The 22,991-nt window shown below is 46.0% G+C and overlaps 1 protein-coding gene across 1 annotated transcript in view; it reads left to right on the top strand.

Annotated features, from left to right (window-relative positions):
* Positions 1 to 22,991, top strand: part of LOC142585619 (sodium- and chloride-dependent GABA transporter 1-like) — a 34,563-nt gene that overhangs the window by 1,357 nt on the left and 10,215 nt on the right. The window contains exons 2-8 of the mRNA XM_075696526.1: positions 2,617 to 2,772; positions 6,384 to 6,576; positions 10,411 to 10,542; positions 10,850 to 11,069; positions 11,870 to 12,002; positions 16,046 to 16,180; positions 21,196 to 21,299. Of these exons, the coding sequence (XP_075552641.1) occupies positions 2,650 to 2,772; positions 6,384 to 6,576; positions 10,411 to 10,542; positions 10,850 to 11,069; positions 11,870 to 12,002; positions 16,046 to 16,180; positions 21,196 to 21,299 (1,040 nt within the window). The 5' untranslated portion in view covers positions 2,617 to 2,649. The remainder of the gene's footprint in view (positions 1 to 2,616; positions 2,773 to 6,383; positions 6,577 to 10,410; positions 10,543 to 10,849; positions 11,070 to 11,869; positions 12,003 to 16,045; positions 16,181 to 21,195; positions 21,300 to 22,991) is intronic.

The raw sequence follows: 22,991 nt of genomic DNA, 5'->3' as shown, positions 1-22,991 counted from the left end.
CTGTGCACGCGACCCACGCATGAACTAGCAATGCCTTCCTTCCTCTATACAACGATATTAAAATAAGACTCTTGAGTAGTACGGTTTTAAAGATGAAAGCGATAATAGTATTACTTGTGTTTGCAACGTGTGGTATTAGCAAGCGACCTAATATGCTGACCGAACTGAAAAACGTTTCACGTAAATTTAAAAAAAAAGGAAAGTCGCCTTACAGCGATGTATGATTATTCCGTTTCACTTGTGGATATTAAAAGAAAAAAGAAAGAATTAAGAGTAAATAGTAAAGCGAGCAGCATCAAAGCGAACAAACATAAGTTCACCATTCTATAACAAAGACCATTTTACAAGGTTTAGGAACGTGGCGCCGCCACATTGCATCGCTGGCTTCTGAATTTCGAAGCGACTGGGCAAGCGCTGTGAAAATAAAGAAGGCTGTGGTTTTGTATTGAAATATGGGTGTTATTCAGTGCTTAATGACCAGTTCTCTCCAGTATTCATCCGAGATTTGTTTCGAAATCGGTGAAGGGTAATGGTGATGTGGATTCGCACGAACAGCGTTGCACGAAATGATTGGACAAGGAAGGACACATAGGGGCAGCACTAGCGCTGAAGTTCAGCGAATAAATAAGTAAATGCTTGGTAGAAGCTTCTTCCGAGGCCCAGAAGCTTGCTACTCTGATCATGACTATGTTCCCGATGGCTTGTCAATGAACCCGAAAGGGAGAACAGTAGATGTGAAACTTCCTCATAGACTGACAAAAAAAGAAAAAAATATAAACTATAGGGGTGTGAAGAAATTTTTGGCTTGGCGACAAATTCGTGCATCGCTGATCACTGCTACAAAGGGAGGCTAATTTTGTCAATCTCTGTGCATAACAGCCGAAGCTAAGAACCCAGCCGAGGCTGAGCCACCGGTCTAATTTCTTATTCGCAAAGTTTATTGAGGCTGCATCGGTAGTCAAGTGTCTATGCTCCGTCTCAACCAACTCCGTGCAGGAAGTCGAGAGTTATGGGTCACGTCAACTAAGCAGAAAAGAGAACCAGAAGGACTCCTCCATTGTCCGCCTCTGATCGCACTCCTCACGTCGCCGACTGAATTGAAGCTTCACGGAAGTATTAGTAGCTTACAATGGGAGAGCCCTTCACTCTCCTCTAGAACATATGATGTCGGATCTTGTTACTCATTGACCGAGCGTTCACTTCGCTACCCGCAAATGATGAGACGGACGCAGAATGGAGGAAGAGGTCAAGAAAGTTAGCAACCAAAGTACAGGGTAATTAAGAGTATAAATAAGCAACCAGGAGTCACCAAAAGAAAGTGAGAGAGACAGTGAATTGGATGCAAAGAATGGAAACAAAGAAGAACTTGTTGATCTACAATAATGGAAAGAAATAAATTAGAAGGGAGAATCTGTATGATAACATAAAGGGCAGTGCCTTGCTCTTTGGTGCTCTAGCTCGTTGCCTAAGGACAAAAACACACCGGTCCAAATACTCGTAACAAGATGAGGCATGCGTATTCTGCAGCAAACATCCGGATACCACTCGTAGATAACGCGCACCTTTCAGAAGCGCTTGGGTTTAAAGTATACGGAGGCATCAACCAGTCAGCAGTCGAGATAAGCAAGAGACGTTTAGAGTATACTGGAAGGAAAAAAAAAAGCAGGTACGACATTGATATGACCGAATTTGTTACAGGCATAAGCAGCGGTACAAGGTAGATAGAGAAGTTTTGAGGAGCAGAAGAAAGATTAAGGAAATGTATAAAAAATGCTAGAATGAAAAGCATGTATAACATACCTGATTTTTTAAAAATATTGGTTTTGCATGCCAAAACCACGATCTGATCATAAGGCACGCAGTAATGGGGGATTTCAGAATAATTTTGACCACCTGGGGTTCCTTATCGTGCACCTAAATCTAAGTACACGGGTGTTTTTGCATTTCGCACCTACCAAAATGCAGCCGCCGAGGCCGGGATTTGATCCCGTGACCTCGGGCTTAGTAGCGCAACACCAAAGCCACCACAGCGGGTGCCCGATCATATCAAGCAGACTATAGGTGACTATTTTTCACTGCCCCATTTCAAAGGGGATGCTATTAAATCATCGTCATGATCGGCGTATGAGCTTATATGGGCGAATATATCTATTCATTAATTTTTATTATGGGGTTTTTACGTGCCAAAACCACTTTCTGATTATGACGCACGCCGTAGTGGAGGACTCCGGAAATTTCGACCACCTGGCGTTCTTTAATGTGCACCTAAATCTAAGTACCACGGGTGTTTTCGCATTTCGCCCCCATCGAAATGCGGCCGCCGTGGCCGGGATTCGAACCCGCGACCTCGTGCTCAGCAGCCCAACACCATAGCCACTGAGCAACCACGGCGGGTACATATGGGCGAATCCACAGTCGTGCGATGTCTTGTCCTGTCGTCTCTCTTGTGTACGTTGTTTTGCGCCAAACAAAGTACTTTTGTCTACACGAACTCTATCTCATACGATTTCCTTCTCCTCCTCGTCTTCTTCTTCTTCTTCTTCTTCTTCTTCTTCTTCTTCTTCCTCCTTCCGTCCTCCTCGTCCTGCTTCATTTTAGATTACCTTTCTTTTGCAGGAAGCCAAAGCGCAGGCGGGTTGACCACGCAACATGGTTATTAAGAGAGCATCGCTACCTAACGTGTTCTCGGTGACGCCCTTGCGCCGCGATTCCTGCAGGGGCAGTGACTCGTCCCTGGAAACTCAGCGTGTGTTACCCACCTGCGAAGGAGAGGTGAAGGCCGTCCAAGACAGCTCAATGTCACGTTTAGCGCTAGAAGCGTCGGTGTAGTACGAGATCGGCTGACCAGTGCTACGATTACAAACGAAAGACTCGTGCTACACTTCGGAGGGCGCCAACTTTCCCTTTAAGGCCGCCCCACATTCAGCGTTTCTACCGGCGTTTTTTGGCGTTGCGTCTCCCGGCGTGGTCGCATGAACGGCGCCAGAGAGGGCGTCCAGCCACACGAGCGGCACGCGGACCAGCGCCAGCGCAGCGTCGCACAATGTGACCAGATTTATTTTACCAGATACCTCCTAAGCTAATTGTGTAATATCAATGAAAAGAGCTGTCATAAGTATTCTTCAATGCAATACTTATGCCTTTTGCATAGTTTTACGCTAAATAAAATATTCAGGGCTGTGTAGAAAAATTACACAAGGCTAAGCTTCAGAAAACTGGCAGCAATATCGGCGTGAACATCACGAGCGGTCGGCGCGTCGGCGTGCGAAGCTGAGCATCGAGGGTTCTTTATTCTATGATAGAGGGGGAAGTAGGTGCTTTTTATTGCTAGACGCCATACGCCACATCATGGAAAGAAGGCAGCAGCTTTTGCTGCTAAAAAAGAAGCTCCTGCTTCTCATTTGGTACACCCGGCAGGACGATGGCGGCGACTTCAATCCACAAAACGTTTTTTTTAACACGATTCTTGTGTTCCTTGTGTTTGGTCTGCCACAATATCGGCCTTGCTTCTACAATGGCTATAAGAAGCTCGTTATCGATGTCCGCCGGTAGCATGATTGAAGCAACCAAACAAACAGCAATGGCGGCGCGAACTGCGAATCTGCGGAAGTTTCTTGCAAGAGTTGCCAGCAGCGCGGCCACGCCCTGCCACGCGCTGATTGGTCGGCGCTGTCGAGCCGCTTCCGACGGCGGCGGCGAGATCTGGTGTCCCTTGAGCACGACGTTTTGGCTTGGCGCCAGCCTCAGCGTCGACGCCGAGCGACGCCGGGTGACAAAACGCCAGAAAACGCCGGGAAAACGCTGAATGTGGGGCGGCCTTTAGTCCACTACAGGCGCGCAACGCGCGGGACTTTCGAAAGTGATTTGTAGACTATCCGCGTATTAGCCAAGACAAAATGAAAGGGAGCGGCGTATTTGCTTAGAGATGGAATGAAAAAGCAACACAAGATTGGTTAAGACTGATGAAACTGATGACCAAACTTTTCTTTTAAAGCGAAGCTTTCTAGGCGAGCCTTCCCGAAATTTTGTAACCGTCGCTGCCGCATGCAGGAATAGCTCACCCACCAGACAGTTGATTATACTAGCAAGCTGGTCGAGCTGCAAGTGGTCTGTCTTTAAAAAAAGGCGATTAAAACGAGGAAAGGCGAAAGAAGGGAGACAGGATACACGGGCATATACTAAAGCTGAGCTTTTACTGGAAAATCTGAAGGTTCACCGTGCGGTGAAATGAAAGGAAACGCAGAGTGTACGTTCGAAACCGGTAACTTTCCTTGCGTGTGCTTGTGATGAGAAAAAAAGAATTGTATGAGCCGTACTCGTCAACAGGTGAACGACATAACAAATAGCAGGTACTGAAGCTCTGACTTGCACGGTTTCCAGAATCACTGCTTCGAAACAAATGACCTGTGCCTTTTCATATCGGCGGGGTGTGTACACGTAAGCGCTCGTTTTAAGCGCCTTTTTTTTTTTATAAGATGGACACGGGATAGCAATTTTACAACGAATCGGCTTATAAGCTTCGGCTTATAACTACCCCTACAGATGTGCGTGTGTCCAGCTCTGTTCTTTACGGATTTGCGCGATGAAACAACAAACAGTACGTAAATATCTTCAATGCAACAGACGTATGCCTTCACTTATTACTTCGCTTGCCACTTTATTAAAGCGAAGCTTTCTGTGTTTTCTTTGCCGGGGTTTCCACGCCTCCTTTCGCGGCTCTGGAGGAGAAGGCGAGCATCACGGTGGTTGACGGCGGCGTAGGTCACCGTTGCCAACAGAAGCAGGCTGCAGTGGCTTAGGGCTTCAGTTTGGGAACTCGCTGGGAGTGCTAGATCTCTTGGTGAACGGTGTCAGGAATGGATGCCACCTGAGGTTGCAACGCTGGGAACGTCTTTCGTATAGCTGCTCGCGCATAACTGATCTAATGGTCTACCGCACATCGCCAGAGCGGAGTGCTTAGACTCTGGTGCAGTCTTACATCGAGCGGCGGTTATATTGCCTAGTGCTAATTTCCAGCGTCTTCTCAGTCGCCGTGGCTTTTGACGGAAATTCCGCCCCGGTCATGGGTGGCTGGCGCATCATACTGGCGTAGAGTTCTTGCTTCACACCGTGCATGGGAGCACGAATTTTCTGCTCCTCAAATATTCGGGACGGCGTGTCGGAAAATACGCATGATTCCTTCCGCGAAAACTATAATGTTCCCGTTAGACAGCTGCGCTAGGGAATTCGGTAGAGCATCGGCTCTTTCCCTTAGGACGACGCTGGTGAAAGCCTTTAGGAAGCTGCTGCAAAACGGATGCCGCTTTGTTATTGACTGTGGGCTCTCGATTCTTGAACCAAGTTATGTTGGCGTCTTCTAAGGAGAAATATACTTTTTAAAAATTAAATTATGGTGTTTCAAGTGCCAAAACCACGGTATGATTCTGAGGCACACCGTAGTGGGGGGCTCCGAATTAATTTTGATCACCGGGGGGTTCTTTACCGCGCACCCAATGCACGAAATGCACCCAATATGGAGCAGCTTTTCTTCGTAGTCCCAGTTGTTGAATGTACATACTCTTTTGAATGTGTCTAGCCATGTTTCGGGGTCGTAGGACGAAGATGTGGGGCTCTCTAGGTTGTTGCTTGTTACGGTACGATCGATGCAGCGACAACGTGGAGCTGTCATGGATACTGAATTTACCCTAGCCCTGCTGGCCTTGTGGGATAGCGGTCCGTACACCTTGGCGACAATAATTTTTGCATGAGACAATTCGCCTGTACGAGGCAACAATGGTGTTGTCTTCACAGTTACGCTCTCTGTTTGCCGTGAGTGTCTGGTACATGAACTAAAGAGCTGCCCCACTAGATGTCCCGTTGTAGTGGCGGTGAAGAATCAACCGCGGCCAAAAGTACGAGTTCCCTCATTATTGGGTGAACTTGCGCCTCGAAAGGCAGGCAACACTTAAGGCACAACAGCGGCGACGATCGTAGTCGTCTGTTAATACATGTCTCAATGGAGTAATCGATCGTGCTCGCGTACATCCGAGATTGCCCAGCACTATTTGTGACACGCGTGCGATCTGGCCATACACGTCTTCTTTTCTATAGAATTGGCTACGATGTTCAATAAATTTTGGATAGACGGGTGTAGACGGGTCTCGCGCCAAACGACAACTGACTTGATAACAGCGATAGCTCGGTCACAATGAACGCTTCGGGAAGTAAAACAACGGCTCGTGGCAATATGTCCGGGTGGATATATAAACTATCATCATATGACCCCTTCGAAACAATATATGCCCTAGGCAGGCTTGCTCGCCCGACTTGTGTAATTTTATCTAGAGAAAGACAAGAAGACGTGCATACCTAATGTCCATGCCACTACCTCTGCATGCCTTTAGGCTGAAGACAGCGAAGAGTCCTCATCCGCCGCTACTGGTAGACTCGGCAGTCACCAGAACTCGGCCAACGCCAACGCACCGAAGCGCGGAAAGTGGGCCGGCAAGGCGGACTTCGTTTTCAGCTGCATCAGCTACGCCGTGGGATTGGGCAACGTTTGGCGATTCCCGTACCTCTGCTTTGAGAACGGAGGCGGTGAGAGTCCTTGCTCTATTCAATGTGTGTTTTTACCATGATGACAGCTTCTCTCTCTCTCTCTCTCTCTCTCTCTCTCTCTCTCTCTCTCAAATTATTTAATACTACGTGCCCCACCATGCTACCGGAATATTTACATACTACATTTTTCATTCAAGGTGGTGATTTGGACAAGTTGGTTATTCGTAGCCAACTTGCTTTAGCGCTGACGGACACGGACACAATGAAGGGGCACGGGACACACGAAGCGCTTCGTGTGTCCTGTGCACATTCTTGCGTAATTGTCTGTCAGCGCTAAAACAACTTCATTACATTTTTTTTTCAATATCTTCCCGAGGCATACTATACGGGCACATGTATTCCATCTTTATCAAAATTTACTCATAGACGATTACGTGAAAAAATCACGCGAGATATGACAATAGATACACGCGGAACTGTGCGGAAGTGCTTTAATTATATTCTTGCCGTCAGTTTTCCAGATAATTGACACGAAGTTGATGTCGCTCCGCGCAAAGCGTCTAATTTATTATAAGGTTTTAAGAATGTGCATCGCTACCGATCGCAGCAGCGCCGCTTCCTTGAGTTTTCAGCCGCACCATCCAGATCATTGTCCTACCCTAATTGACTGACAGCAGTTGGGCTAACTATCCTATTGGCTTCCCAGACTGGATTGAATTCCGGGGCTTTACGTGCCAAAATCCCGATTTGATTATGAGGCACGCCGTAATGGGATATAGTGGTGGGGGATGGACGATAGACGATCCGGATTAGCTTTGACCACCAGGGGATCGTTAACGTGCCCCATATACAGGGGACATGGGCGTTCTTGCATTTCGCCCCCACTGAAATGCGGCCGCAGCGGCCGGGATTTGATCTCGCGACCTCGTGCTTAACAAAGCAACAACATAGCCACAAGACACCGCAGCGGGTAAACGCCCTGAGATGACACGAGAACCCAGGATGCAGCGTTAACGTGCTAATTTATCACGTGATGTTTCATATCTTCATCTCCATCTTTAGGCAAATGAATGCGGTTTTTACGATCATAAACGCGAGGAAACGGCTGCCTTGTCTACGTGCATGAAGATGTCGATTTCAGCTTCTAATCGAAACATATATATATATATATATATATATATATATATATATATATATATATATATATATATATATATATATATATATATATATATATATAGTTTTGCACGATGCTAACATACTATAGAGCAATAAAAACCGACTATAAGAGTGATCACGTGCTTGAGTTGTCTTCGAGTCTCAGGAGGATATTGAAAAACGAGCAATATACGGTAAGCGTTGCACCAACCCATAGCCGTTAGATTTCGTGTGATTAAGGTTAGGCACGAAGAATAACGGACAAATATTTGGCTCTATCTACGAAAGCATCCAGTAGAGCGCTTCATTTAGCACGGGAATAAGTAGTAGACATGGATTGACCCCTTTATTTTTGTTTTTATTTTTCCCTAATCAGTGATCGCAGATTAGTCGTATGGCAACGATTACTTTCATATGTTTTTTTTTAATTTTCTACACTTGTACTTTCAGAGAGAATACAAGTGAAAAATAACTGCTTCAAATTTATCTCACAAATAATCACTCAAGGTGACGTGGAGTACAGTAATCATAGTTCAACGTCATATGGCACGAGGTACACATCAAATATTTTAGGACACTTATTGGTGTATAAAGGGTGATTGGTTTGTCCTGTGGCTAACATCAACATTTTTGAAAGGCAACGTCGAATCGTTGGGACAAGCGAAACTATATCTTTTAGGAGATTTTTCGTGGGTGATAGCTGTGACACACAACACAAGAAACTGTGTGAACGAATCTGTAATTTAGTTGTCGCTGTCAAACTCTCGAGTCCGATTTTCGGTGCACTCTAGGTGGTCAGAATTCAACAAAGTTCTCAACTTCGTCGTCACTCATCGCAAGTGTGGACTGAATTTGCTGTCGTGTACAAAAAAAAAATTATACATGCTAAAAAATTGTTTGCATCCTTTGGAGCCTGCCTTGCCCCCAAACAATAATCGTCGTCTATCTTGCCTGCTTTATCTTTCTTTAGCGCTGCGCGCCCGGTACTTCCGCAGTTACAGGTACTGGATTGCGCGCTATCAGCGTGGCATAGCATTCTCGATAGGATAGGACCGAGTGCATAGTTTTGGATAAAAGAAACGCAAGCAAGAGAGATGACAATTATCGTTTGGGGACAAGATATGCACCAATGGGTGTAGACGTTTTTTTTTTTCTTTCTTATTCTGAGTGTATATACTCTTAATAATAAGACTGTTAGCCACGGGAAGAACTAGCACTGTTAAAGGGCTCCTCCCCAGGTTCCATTGTAAATCTTGGTCATACACTGGGAGCTATAAAACGCCGTCTAAGGAGCGTTTCACCGAAATGATGTGTCAAATCGTTTAAATATTGGAGGAGATAGAAGACATTAACGGTCCTGTTACCATGCCGCCAGAAGGCGAGCGTCACTGTAAGCGGAGGCTCTCTCCCTCTGCTTCTAACAGCGTTCCCAGGCAGGGCTACTTCCCTGCCTTCCCCCATACCGAAGACGAGGGACGTACCGCGGCGTCGAGCCCCGCATCTATCTATCTATCTATCTATCTATCTATCTATCTATCTATCTATCTATCTATCTATCTATCTATCTATCTATCTATCTATCTATCTATCTATCTATCTATCTATCTATCTATCTATCTATCTATCTATCTATCTTCTTCTTTCTCTTCTTTTTTTTTTTTTTTGTCGCGTTGCATTCTTCGCATTAGAGGATTAGTTCAGGCGAGTGACGAAACACGCACTGCGAAGAAGTGCGTGCGACCGTGCTCTCTGACTGGGAGATAGCTTCGTCGAGAGGACAGGCACACGGCGTTTAGTTTGAAATGTCAGATGTTTTTTGGCGGCCCGCAGCGCCGTAATACTTTGCAGACGCGATCGGCAGTGCCTCACGTATACCGTACGTTCGTTTGTTTAAAATGACCAAACCTGGTGAGGGGCCCTTTAAGACTGTAAAACGTTTAAGAAAGACCATCGCTATTTGCAGATGTCTGAAGTTTACAGTGGCGAAACACTGTCGGTTCCGTGACCAAGTGGCCCAGACAGCACTGTCTCCTGACTCAGGCAGCTCGGGTTACAATCGTCACAGACAACGGAAAGAAGACTCGGTTCCGCGATCTCGTAAAGTGCTGTGAACAGGGTGTACACTCCGTGTACGCTCAAATAGTGTTTAGCCCCGCTACAAGAAGTTTACTTCCTTGAAGATGGTAATTTCTAGAATGTGAGGCTCTTTCCGCGCCGGAAGTGGCCGACACGAATTCGGCATGTGCGGCTGACATTCAGTCACGTAAACGGCCGGCATTTTACCACATTGTGTTCGTACGCATGATACATAGAATCGATTCCTGCTGAACTATGAACTATACAGACTTCCAACGACTTCACATACCCGCCATTTTCTGAAACTAGTCTGGCGTTTCTCTAGTAGCAATCAAAGATGCTTGAAGTATCGCGGTATGTAGTTAGTGCTCAAGTTCACCTTTCAAGTACTTTTCATGAGCGTCAGTCAGTGACGGCATTCTGCAGAAAAATCTATGACGGTAAACGCCAAGGCTTCTCCTCAAGCAGGAATGGAAGTATAGCATAGTTACAGTGCGTAAACGCGACGCCTAATTCATTTCTCCTGCGCTGTCACCCTGTGTTTCCGTGTGGATCACTGAGAGAGACGACGCGAGGAAGGAGCCTGTTTCGGCTGAACCCCTCCACGGCGCCTAATGGCGCTAATATATTTCGACGCAGGTGCATTCCTTGTCCCGTACTTTATCTGCCTCATCACAACGGCGGTTCCTTTGTTCTACTTGGAAGTGGCCATGGGACAGTACCTGAGTAAGGGTGGTATAGGCATCTGGTCCGTAGCCCCAATGTTCAAAGGTAAGCCTCATCCACGTAGCGTTGTTGTGATATAGCATAGGCAAATCTGACCGGAAAATAGATATCAGGTTTCCTACCCTACACCGGGGAAGGGGTAAGGTGTGACAGAAAGTTAAAAGAAAGAGGTATGCAGATAAAAAAGAAAAGTATGCAGCATAAGCTTTCCATAATTCTCACGCATCCTGCAGTGTTGACAGGCCTGCGTGCATATCTTGTGTCATGCAGATACTGTGCTTTGTCCGCTGGACAATCTTGACGAGTGCATTTGCGATATGCTTCGAGCGCGGCTGTTTCGCGTTGTCCGCAGGCATAGGCATCGCGTCATTTGTGATGCTTGCGCTGTCTAACATCTACTACATGGTGGTCGTGGCTTGGATCCTCTTCTATCTGCTCTCATCCTTCGCCACTGTGCTTCCCTGGAAGCACTGCGGTAACTACTGGAACACCGACAGCTGTTGGGAGCACAACGAAACGCACCCAACACCGCCGCACAACAGATCCGTCACGCCCATTGTCGAGTACTGGGAGTGAGTATTCGTTCGAGTCCTGTACTTCCAAATGAATACGCCCCGCTTTACACAGCTCGCAGTTTTTCTGCGATACCGAAAGCGATCATGCCTTCACAGTGTAGCTGTGCAGTTGTTATTTTCGTTGTTACGTATAATAATAATAATAATAATAATAATAATAATAATAATAATAATAATAATAATAATAATAATAATAATAATAATAATAATAATAATAATAATAATAATAATAATAATAATAATAATAATAATAAACTGTTGGCTAGCTGGCTCATAGACACCGTGCTGGTGTACGGGACAGGGACATCTGGAAACGCCTTTCTTTACTATAGTGATAAATGATAGCGATGATTCACAGTACTCCTAGACCTTGACTAATGATATCCACCGCAAGTGCGAAACAGAGAAAGAAAGAACATCACGTTTCTCCCTCAAGACTTGAATTGGGTCTGCACTTGAAAGCCGAGTGCGTTACCTAAAAGCCAGTCTAGGCGCTACCTACAGAATTGCACAAAGTAGCCCAGCTATCTGACTGCAAGCTTTCTTCACCTCAGAGGCCACTCAATGCCTCAGATGCTGCGGGCTCTCCGAGGTGGGAAGTCCCCCTGCAGGTTACTTCGTGTGTCGCGCGTATCGTTCGGCAGGCAATAGACGACAACGCAGAGAAAAGCAGGCTGTAGTTGGGGTCATTGTCTCGCGCTTTGGGCGAAAACTGCTATGAAATCTTCTCTTCCGTTTCCTTTTATTCATTTTTTTTTTACCGTCACTGTTGCTCACACTGCGTACGGTGTTTGCAGGAACCGTGTGCTTGGCATCACGTCTGGACTGCACGATATTGGGACCATGCGTTTGGAGCTGACCCTCTACTTATTTATCTCTTGGGTCGCGGTGTACTTCGTCATCTGGAAGGGTCTTCACAAGAGCGGCAAGGTAGACCAGTGGAACTACTTCGTTGCACACCGTTTCTAAAAAGCCAGCGGGTATCAAGGGTGGAGAAAGGAAAGTAGGGTCGCGATGCCACGCCCCCCCATTATGTCGAGTCACTGTCCCTTCAGAAACTCGGCGCCGTGCTTAAGAGGAAGCTTTAGTTCGGATGCTTCTATCTAAATACACGGGAAAGGAGAAATCGTCTTTCTCGGCAACCACGGCACCACATTCGATGTGGTTTGCTTCATTTAAAAGAAAAAGTCAGAAGCCACTGACTGTTGGTCGCGAACTTTTTATTTATGTCGTCAGCTTATTAACAAAAATTTTCGAAATTCGCAAATTCTCAGAAAACGAAACTATGATATTTACAACTCTGCAGTTCAGCAATAAAAGACGATGTCACAGTTCTGTACATTGCATATAATAGTACATTTAAAGCAGACAATATTGATACATTACTCATGGCTATAAAAATAGTAATACGGGAATAGAGCTTTCGCAAAACCTTTGTGAACAATGTAATGAAGCCATGTAAGATATAAAATGACGTATCAAATTTGTCCGCTTGAGAGGATCTAATGGATGCAGTTTACAGAAATGCGGTATATGTTCTTGGTGCAGAGCTACGAATTTGTAAACTTCGTGTTTCTATTTTTTTTCGGACTTACGAATTTTTCCAAATTCCTTTTAAAAAATCCAGGCCTTAAATCGAAATGCCACTCCCGAAACTAACTAGACTCAAACTTGCTCTCTCAAATGCGACAAATTTCATATAATCGGTCGACTGGTTATCTTAGAAAAACGTGTCTGAGTTTTACGTGTATTTGAATAGGCGGTATCGGAGTTGGGCCCGAGCTATAGCTTCCTCTTTACGAAGCGACCAAATCTACAAGTTTATGCCCTTACATACTTTTGGTAGACTTTTCTGTATATACGTGTCAACCAATATTCTATTGTCAATCCATAGACAATGAGGTAGGCTATCATACGGACCCTTATAGTGTATCTTAAGGAAGCGTCGAAATGTCGCCATCACGGGCTGTTAACAGTGGCATTTTCTTACTGCAACTATCAAAGCAAAGGTACAGTGCTCAGCGATTCAAACGCGACACCCGGACCGCGTGTCAGCCGTGCTTGTTGGACCACCGCTGGATGGGTGATGGGGGCCAAATGCAGTCCCCGTGAACCACAAACGCTCTCTCTCTCTCTCTCGCTCTCTCTCTCTCTCTCTCTCTCTCTCTCTCTCTCTCTCTCTCTCTCTCTCTCTCTCATCATATACCACAACGCATCAGATTGGTTTCCCCAGTGACGCAAAGATGGCGCGACAAACGCCGGCAGCCATGCGCTCCGAGAATCGTGTTTCAATAGCCCGAGAACAGCAAAGGCCCATTTATATGCAGGAAATGGTTGTACAGAAACACCGTTCGGTGCTTCAGTACCGTGTTAAGTTGACGGCGCTGCGCACGAAATTGAGAAAGTGTTCATATAACAACAGGCCAAGGTTGCAGCACCGATGAACTGAAAGTAAGACCGTGGCTGCCCTTTAAGGATTACGGTGGCTTAGACGATAAGGGTTCGTTGGTCAGTTGCGAACTGCAAAGCTGACGTAATACGTGACGCCTGCGGTTAAAAGGATGTTCCACGTGCGCCGCCTTTGGCTTGAGCGGCGCTGGCTACCACTACCAGGATTAATCGCGTACACCTATAGAAATAGCCAAGAAGGTATACGAGGTCATGGCCGCGTCATCTTAACTTGTAAAGCACCACACACACAAGTAACGGGGAAGATTCGGGTTCGGCTCCCACCTACGGCAAGTTATCTTTTCGTCCACTTTCATTTCCCTTTACTTCATTATTTCCACATTTCAATGTAACATAACAATTAACTCCCCCCCCCCTTCGCTTTCTCTGTCTTTATTGTCTGTTCCTTGATGGGGTTGTGACTAACAGAAATCGAGCCCTTCGAATCCCACTCTGGCAGCTAGTGCGCTTTCCATATGCATACGAGCAGAACGGTCCTAGCCTAGATGTGTGCAGAAAATGGTCGCGCATGCCTACCACGCTATAACCGCAGCACACAGCAAAAACTTTCACACCCTTAAGGGTGCTTTTGGTTTGTAACATATCTGACACTCTTATAGTGACATACCAGCACCAACAAATTGGGTGCTGCGAGCAACACCCTTAAGGAAGGGTAACTGGTCGAACCGTAAGTGGAAAGGGGAGAAAGAACGCGTTTCCCCTAAGCACGTCTTACTCGTCACTTTTTTTTTAAATTTTTACGTTACTACGTATGTTTAATCAAAGGACAAATGGTTTATCCGTACGTAGGCTGAGGATGATATGCACGGAGCTGGACTCGAACGCAGGAACCTCCTTGAAGAGAAAATAGCGCTACAAAGACGCGTACTAAAAGAACGAACATGTACGACGGACAGGCGCTACGCAGGCTTGCGACGGTCAGGAACCTCACGCGCGAGCCGGACACTCTACATCCACTCCGCCGAACAGAAGACGGGTTGCAGCTCCTGTGATGTTGGTATCTGCATATATATCGCAAAACTTGCGTCACCTCTTCTTGCACCTTCTGCGCAGCCCAAGCCCAGCAAAACTTTTGATAATACTAGAGTTGGTCGTGAGTGATCGGAAACGCAACATGATGCACTTAATTGCCATTCATAATTCGTTGTTATGTCGGATTAGTAAAGCGATTTGGAAACATTAGCGTGGCTATCGAAAGAAGAAAGACAGCCCTGCAAAGTAATAAATATACTTATACATGAAATAATAGTCCATAATGTGACTGTTATTTATAATACGAACTAGTTATTCCTAAAAGAAGAGACAGAGAGAAGCATAAAGGGAAAGGCAGGGCAGTTAACCAGATCGCCATGTCCGGTTTGCTACCCTACAAGAAAAATTCTATTATCAAGATTTTTGCTTCAATTCATAATAAATCTTGCATCACATCGCATCATTCACCGCAGAAAATACGTTCGTTACACCTGAAACTTGTCCTTAAACTAGTCCTTGTAGCTGCAAAAACCGAGCCCAACGTAAGCGAACAACCTAATCAGTGTAAGAACAACAGTCCTTCTTATAGGAAGTGGAGGAGGAAAGAAAGAGAGAAGGCAGGGATGTTAACCAGAAATGCGTCTGGTTGGCGCATAAACGCACTGCAAACGGTTGCCTAAAGTGTGCGGCAATGGAGTAAGCTTTAAAACACTCGTTATTAATTAATTTATTTTTTCGCACATGCCCTTATCATGGACTTCTATAGGTATACATTGGCGATAAATAGGTGTAATTATGGATACAAGCACGAAAACCACCATTTTAGCGCCCTTAAGAGTGCAAAAATCTTTACTGTGTAGACGCACATACATAATGCACAAATTATGTGATACATCGACAATATACAGAACAGAATCGCATATTGTGACGCATAAGATTGGAGACATGCAAATGTTTTATTATAAAGAGAAGGGGTTCGAACAGCACAGCACAGTTTAGCTTAACAGAAGTGCCACATCGAATACTGTTCGTACGTGGCACCCTACAAAAGAGAAGAATGAATGACAAAAAATGACTAAGTTGGCTGTTGCTAACATGTCGCGGGTGTCAGAAATTTGAAGACACGGTCACATCATTTCTGGCACACCTATACAGTCGCATGCAGTCAACGCTGATCGCCTGACAAATGCGATGAGAGTTCCGAAAAATGCAATGTGCGAATCTGTCTTGACGCAGTGCTCTCTTCCACCGCGACCTACACTCGGCCACAAAATTTTACGAAACACGAACTCTGAGAAAAAGCTGAATATCTGTTCAGTTTCACGACGCGGCCTCTTTTTACAGCCTCTACCAGTATATGTGAACAACATTGTGACGTTCGGTTTTCTTGACTACTGTTACAGGCTGCTCAGAAATTGAACGTTTTCTGAGATCCCATGGCCCGTAAGCTTTTGTGGTTGACTGTACGCAGCTAAGCATTACGGTCGAAGGTGACCTGTGCGTGTCACGCATATCCCATCTCTACTTTTCAGATAGTCTGGGTGCTGGCGGTGTTCCCATACGTGTGCCTCTTCATTCTTCTCGTGAGAGGCATCACACTCAGTGGATCGTCCGACGGTCTCTTATACTACGTGACGCCCGATTGGAGTCAGTTACTAAAGCCGAAGGTGGGTTACGCTGGCTTTGCAAACATTATTATTGCAGACGCTGCCGGGGCTCTCTTGAAATTGTGTGTATTTACTGCGGCAGTATCCAGTACACCGGACTCAATTGTTTCTGAGCATTCGACGACATCTATTTGACAGGAATAAAGAGAGATACAGCGAAAACATAACTTAATCATGCCCCGTTGACGCAACTACAGTGACGCCCGACAGTATCGAAGTCGGATGTTTCGAATTGTTGCCACATATACTGAACAGCGGATTTACATTCTTGAACATATATACCATATAGAATTACAGTGCTTTGGGCTGTTAATGTCGTTTACAAAGCTTATATAAACAAAAAACGGAAGGAAACATCGCCTGGTCTGTCCTCGCGCTCTACCTGTCCATGTTTCCTGTGGTTTGTGTTTATGCTTGCAGTCAATTATGTCAACAGAAGTATATCAACTAGCTGGCCCACCAAGACGCCCTATTGTTATGGGCTTATATTAAGCTCCGCCCGGGCGCACATTCACTGCAGCGAACGATTCGGTCTTGTCTCTGTAAAAACCATTTACCATCAGCACTACCGCAGCACCGATGTTTCCGTTGCTTTTACTAAGAAACGTGTATATCAAGAATTGATTAACAAAAAATAATTAATTTATTATTAAGTAAGTAAGTAAGTAAGCAAGGAAGGAAGGAAGGATGGAAGGAAGGAAGGAAGGAAGGAAGGAAGGAAGGAAGGAAGGAAGGAAGGAAGGAAGGAAGGAAGGACTGGCCCATGGCCAAAGCGAAGGAATCGGATTATCTTAGGGAGGAAGTTTGCATAAGGTGAAAGATGTGTCGAAGCCAACACTCATGAACATGCCGAAATTGCTGGGTAACTTTCGCGGGTAGGGTATTGCTCCTACGGTGTCCGCCAGTGTTGGTCTCGGAGTGGACAGAGACCCCTTCGCAGCCACACAGGAGCTGTTTCTGTCTGACGGGGGCGTCGCTCAATGCAGTAGGGACCAGGGTTGCGGAATAGTCGACCCCATTCCATTTCATTTCCATTCCGGGGAATTAGAACTTGCCACAATTTCATTCCTTTCAATTCCTCGGAATGAAAAACCTTTCCCATTGCCCATTCCCACTCCGGGAATGGCAGGGCAGTTCAATTCCATTTATGTAATTCCGCAACGCGGGAAAGGTATCTTGGCAGCTTTATCGAGTTACCGATGAACGCACCATAAAGCTGATGTCATCAGACGCGTTTAAGAACTGCAAAAAATACGCAACACACGTTACCAAGGTCGAGTGATAGTAGCTTGGTGGCATATCTCGTGCAGTACAACCACCCTAATAATTCCCATAGGGGCAGTTCTCCCGCTACCTACAGTATCTGCATGGTCAGCATGTTTTAACGGCTTGTGATGTTTTAATATTGTTTAAGCTCAAATGTGTTAATGCTAAAATGACGACATGGCGTATTTTCGTTTAGGTGTCCTCGTGATCTTTAAATGCTGCAATAAAGATCGCAAGAAGTGCAAGATTCAAAAAGAAGCTTTATTTTGGTTTTCTCTTCTAAATTTCGCAACAAAATGTCAATATCTAAATGGGCACTTCGCCGTTTAGTTTTGAAAACCCGAAGTGTAAATAACGGCTGCTTCAACGGTTAGTTCTAAAAACAAGAAAAGTGAGATAAAACAACTGCCTTCTGCCTAACTATGTGTTGCGCTTCACAAACATGAGCTGCTCGAAAGAGGTGCTTGACAGTCGATTTCGCTTCGCTGTCATTATCAGGGATGCCACAGAAAACGCGCATTCCACGTAAGCTGACGTCGCATTTACAGTGACAAATGCCTTTGCGAGGTGGGTAAGCAAGCGAAAGCGGCTAGCGTTCGCTTTCCAATAGGTCAGGGGCTTAACAATGTCTGCGCAAGTTCCCACTGTAAGGTAAAGAGAAATTTCCCCTGCAGTGGATCCAGACATATTGTCCTGGTGGGCATTTTCATTTTGCCTGATGTTTCTAAACACCAGCCTGCTTGGCCCTGCTTCAGAGTCTGCATTCGCGACAGTGCTGGCGGTGTCCTGCCCTAACAGAAGAGGGCCCCTCCCCAGCACAGCAGAGCATATCTGCAGCTCGGCTGTTGCAGTTGAACACCAAGAAGACTTAAACCGTAGGTCTAGGAGGGCACCCATCAAAAAACACAGTCAGTCCACGTGCTTGCGAACCACTTCTCCAGGCTACGCTGTAGGCACTTTAGCCGCTTCTTTGGAAAGATGTGTGCCTTTGCTTAAGATTTCCGCAAGGGAAACTTCGATATTTCGCAACGCGGGAAGCAAAAGCCCGGCTGTCTCATGCATTTTCTGCAGCAACTCTGTGGGTTCCTCTACATGGTAGAGAAGCTCAATCAAGTCTGTCGCCAGGCTCAGCTAATGTTTAGACAGTTTAGCCCCCTTTCATGCGTGCAGAGTTTCTGTCAGGCCTGGATGACTCGAAGAAGTGGTAACGAGCTTTTTCATCATTCGTAGCTGCGAGTTACAACTCGTCGCGTTGTGATATTTCAAATGCACACCGGCCATATTCAACCCTTCTTCCGTGTCGGCGGTGCTCCTGCGTATAGATGCAACGATGACGCCGCATTTTTGTACGACTTCCTCGGCATTTGGATCCTAAAATGAAGCGAGGCCGACAATTAGTGAATATCGCCACTGCAAGTACAGGTAGCGCAAACGGCAAAAAAGCAATGCAATAGAGTTTCAGAAAGAGAATGATTACATATGTAATCGTACGGTATTGCACTCGACGACACACTGACACAGTCTTCAAGACTGCATTAGACAAAATAAAGTAGGGACAGACACAGCCGTTTTATCCAGCCCTACGATAAATTGAGTGCACATTAATACATAGGCTACACCTTCCTGTTCTTTAGGAATAAATGTCGTGCACAGAGTGCCATGGCTCCGGCACTACGGCTGGTTTTATCTTAACGAAATGGGTTTCGTAATTCAAATAAACATACTAGCAGCAGACAGTCGTCGAAATTGTCATCGTCATCGTCCTCTTCAGTCTCCCACCCGGTAAACGCAAATGCCTTTATCATTTATGAAGCGTTATCTGTCACCACGCGAAGGACCTGGAAAATGAAATAAGAACAGTTAACGAAGGCAAAATTGTACGAACATACATATTTCACCTTGTCAGCGATGTTCCACTGCAGCAGCGCTGCGTCATACTCGGTGCGGATCCGAGCAGCTGTGTGGCTCCCCGCCAGGCGAGTGAAACTCGGGAGGTACGTGTGAGCCGTGAAGTCGCTGTCCACGAACGTTGTTTCGACAGCCAGGAAGCCCTTCGTAGACAGCAACGTCCACACGTCTAATGCGATACGGACGTACTCTGCTCCCGCCAAAGACGATGATATTTTGGTCTACATCGCTGATACTTTCCCGACCAGGAACTTCTCTCTGAGGTCATCCTGCGATGACAACTTGTAGCCCTAGACGGCGACCTGAATCTGAAAGAATACAAAGAAGTTACTTTGATGAAAGGCGACTTATAATATAATCAAACTTACCGCTACGAATTGTTTGAATCTATCCCTCTCGACAACACGAAAGGGCTCCATGTCAGTGCAAATCATATTGATCATGGCGTCGTCAAGAGCAGCATTTCGATGAACAGGCACAGGGCTGCACCCAGCGGTGAAGGCCGACGTTGACTTCGGCTGGTTTGCCAGCCCTTTCTGTTGTATGTACTTACGTTCATGCTTCCTTTTTAGGTGCCGAATCAAATTAGATGAAACGCCGACTACAGCATGTGTAGATTCGGAGCAAAGCGTACAGCGCACAGCTTGTTTGTTTTCTTCATGGGTAATTTCAAAAAAATGCTTCCAGTATGCTCTATGTTCCATGTTGACGGACTTACTCTGTGCGTGAGCCGCTGGGCGCAGGAGCCAGTGTGGCAGTGCGTTATGGAAGCGCTTTTTATTTGCAATAGAAGGCTGGAAAGGAGGGTTTCCTGCAAAGGTCTTCGTGTGTCTGGACAGGGGGGACAGTGTTGCAAAAAGGTTGGAGGGGGGGGGGGGGGGGAGTAGTACGAGGTGAGACGGCGCACAAGTTGGTATGCGAAAGCTTGCAGTGAACACAAGCATCGCGCCAGCGTCAATACGGATCACAACTTAGAGAAGCGCTTTTTCGAATATGCGTCTGAGTCGCCAACGGCGACAGAAGCAAAAACAAAAAAGCGAAGGGTGGGGAGACAGCAGGCGGCCGGGGCGAAGGCGCCGCCGAAAAAAAAAAAAATCACAAGGCGTTAGGGGGAGGGGAGGAGTATGCCGCCGCCGTAGTTCCGCGCGACGGGTACCAAAGACATAGACCCACGATTACGCGAAGAATCGAGACAAAGTTCGAAGCAACTCAGTCTATAAGGACAGAATTGTAGTAGGCGCGTTGCTTATATATGTACCGTGCTTGTAATCAACCAAGCCATATTAAAAATACTGCTTTATTGTTAAATTCGAGGCTCTGACTTACTAATGTTTGAACGTGGGTTGGTTGGTTCTTAGGCATATTTTGATAAAGAACAGCGTGTATAGACGTAAAAGCGCTCTAGTTTCGGAAGAAGACGTAATTCCATTCGCATTCCATTCCGGGGTCGCGAAAACGTGGAACGATTCCGGAGTCATTTCCGGAGTGGTAACTGCGCAACAAATGAAGGTACATGGGCCCAGGAGGTCGGTGTGTGGCAGTAGTGCCGTCTCCGTTGTCGCGGCGTTATAGAAAGGAAGTGCACGCGAGAACAAGACATCCTTAGAAATGTGCGAAGTTTTTCTTATAGAGTGTAGCATCTCGGTGGAATTGTCTCCCGACAAACCGTTTTGCGGCGTGAAAAATCTCTCCTCGCGCGTAGGACGACGTTTGTAACCGAAGACAACGAGTCAGAATCTGTACTATATTTAAAAAAAGGAATAAACTCAATGAGTTAATGTTATTTCAATAACTTATTTAACCGTGTGTTAATCTTTATGGTCCAATTTCCTTTTCTTTAGGTATGGATTGCTGCTGGAACTCAGGTGTTCTACAGCTACGGAGTTGGATTCGGTTCTCTCGTGACACTCGGTAGCTACAATCAATTTCACCAGAACTTCATAAGGTGAGAGCCTGCGCCAGGCTTTCGTTCGCTTTTTTTTTCTTTTCATCGACAAAAGCTAGTAATATTCGCGACTCGCGGATAGAAACAACGTTGATAGACGCGGGTGTAACAGGAAAGGATGTAATCACGTTTTCGCATGAAGGATGGACGTCCTAACACGTTAATACGAGAGGAAGGAAATGCCACGGAAGTTAACTATACTTCGCCTTACTACCTATATTCAATGCAGCGAAACCTAAGGGTAACATCAGCCAACCAGAAACGGGAACGAGAAAAATGGCGCCTACATTGTTCGCCGCTGATCGCCCTAAAATTAATGCCCACTGAATGAAAGCGTCACGAAGGAATTATTAGCACACTATCGTCAAGCCCCTTCTAGGAACTCACACCCTGATATTGTTAGTGATAGTCTGGTACTAACACTAGCCTTCGCTGCACTGCACGGAATTGGTGGGGGCGAGAACAGGTGCAGACAAAAGTAATAGGAACACGCTCCCGCCTGGAACACGCTGCGAGCAACACTTCGATGTACGTGCACAGAAACAGATCCAGTGGTGCATCGAGCCATGAGCGCCGGACTACATGGATGCGTCATCCAATTTCTCGCATGCCCTCGAGGCTGCTTGACGGCACTGGGATGCAGTTAGGCCACAGTTCCCGCGTTCCAATTACATTTGTCCGCACCTGTGCAAACTACGCTAATAATAAAGGAAATATTTCATGTGCGCTGAAATAGCGATTACTGAAAACATGCAAGCCAGAACGTTATTCATTGTTATTTGTTATATTGGCCACATGTTGAAGAATCACCCTCATTTAACTTTTTCTCATTGTGAGTTCACGCAAGGAATATTGCCGCCTTTTATCGAAAATCCGGTGTTCCCTTTCATATTGCCGCACCTTGTACATTGCGGACTTTGGCAACCCTGTAAGCGGGGAGGATAATGGAGGAGTGAAAGATGGGTGAATTAATGAATTCGCGTTCGTTATCCGAAGGTGTATCTGCCTAAGTGGGAAGAGATGGGTAAGGGGCAAAGGAGAGAGTAGGTGCATCGTCGGAATTAGCGGCCGTTCCCGAGGAGTTCAATTGGAGTTCATCCAATTGCTCGTCTAAGGAATGAAGATGACACCTGCTTCATGGGCAAAGGCATCGATTGCCACGACTGCGCTGCGCGCACTCATTTGCATCGAGTCTAGTCTCCAAGGGCGGCCGCCAAGTCCCGGTGCTTGGAACGCTAGACAAAGAATGCGCTGCACACCCTAGTAGGTGATAAGCGCTTCGATAGACGTCCGTTTTGCAAGGTCGGGCTATGGTGGCTAGACATAGTCGGGTGGAGGTGCCAGGCGTGTCCGATTAGAAGACACTGCGCTTTTCGCAGAATACCACAAGGTAGCTAGCTGCTTGGGCTGGCTGGTGGAACATTCTTTCATCAAGGAAAATATTTTTTTTTTTTGCGAAAATTCACAAGGAAAGACAGAAGGCGACTTAACAGAGCGGTACTGACAGCCATCAGTTTTTATTGCTTGCACAGCAATACATACATAGTTAGAGGCGAAAGCAGGGAAAAAGATAAATGTACATATGTATTACTTGCATAACCAGGACAAAGGCACATGTCAAAGCTAGCGTGTCACTTGCTTCACGTCGACAAGTAATCAATCTTACTGTATGTACAATAATGCAATGAATGG

Source organism: Dermacentor variabilis, chromosome 6 (assembly GCF_050947875.1).
Source record: "Dermacentor variabilis isolate Ectoservices chromosome 6, ASM5094787v1, whole genome shotgun sequence".
Classification (NCBI taxonomy): Eukaryota; Metazoa; Arthropoda; class Arachnida; order Ixodida; family Ixodidae; genus Dermacentor; species Dermacentor variabilis.
Note: the sequence above shows the minus strand (reverse complement) of the source record. Positions and strands in the feature narration are given on the sequence as shown.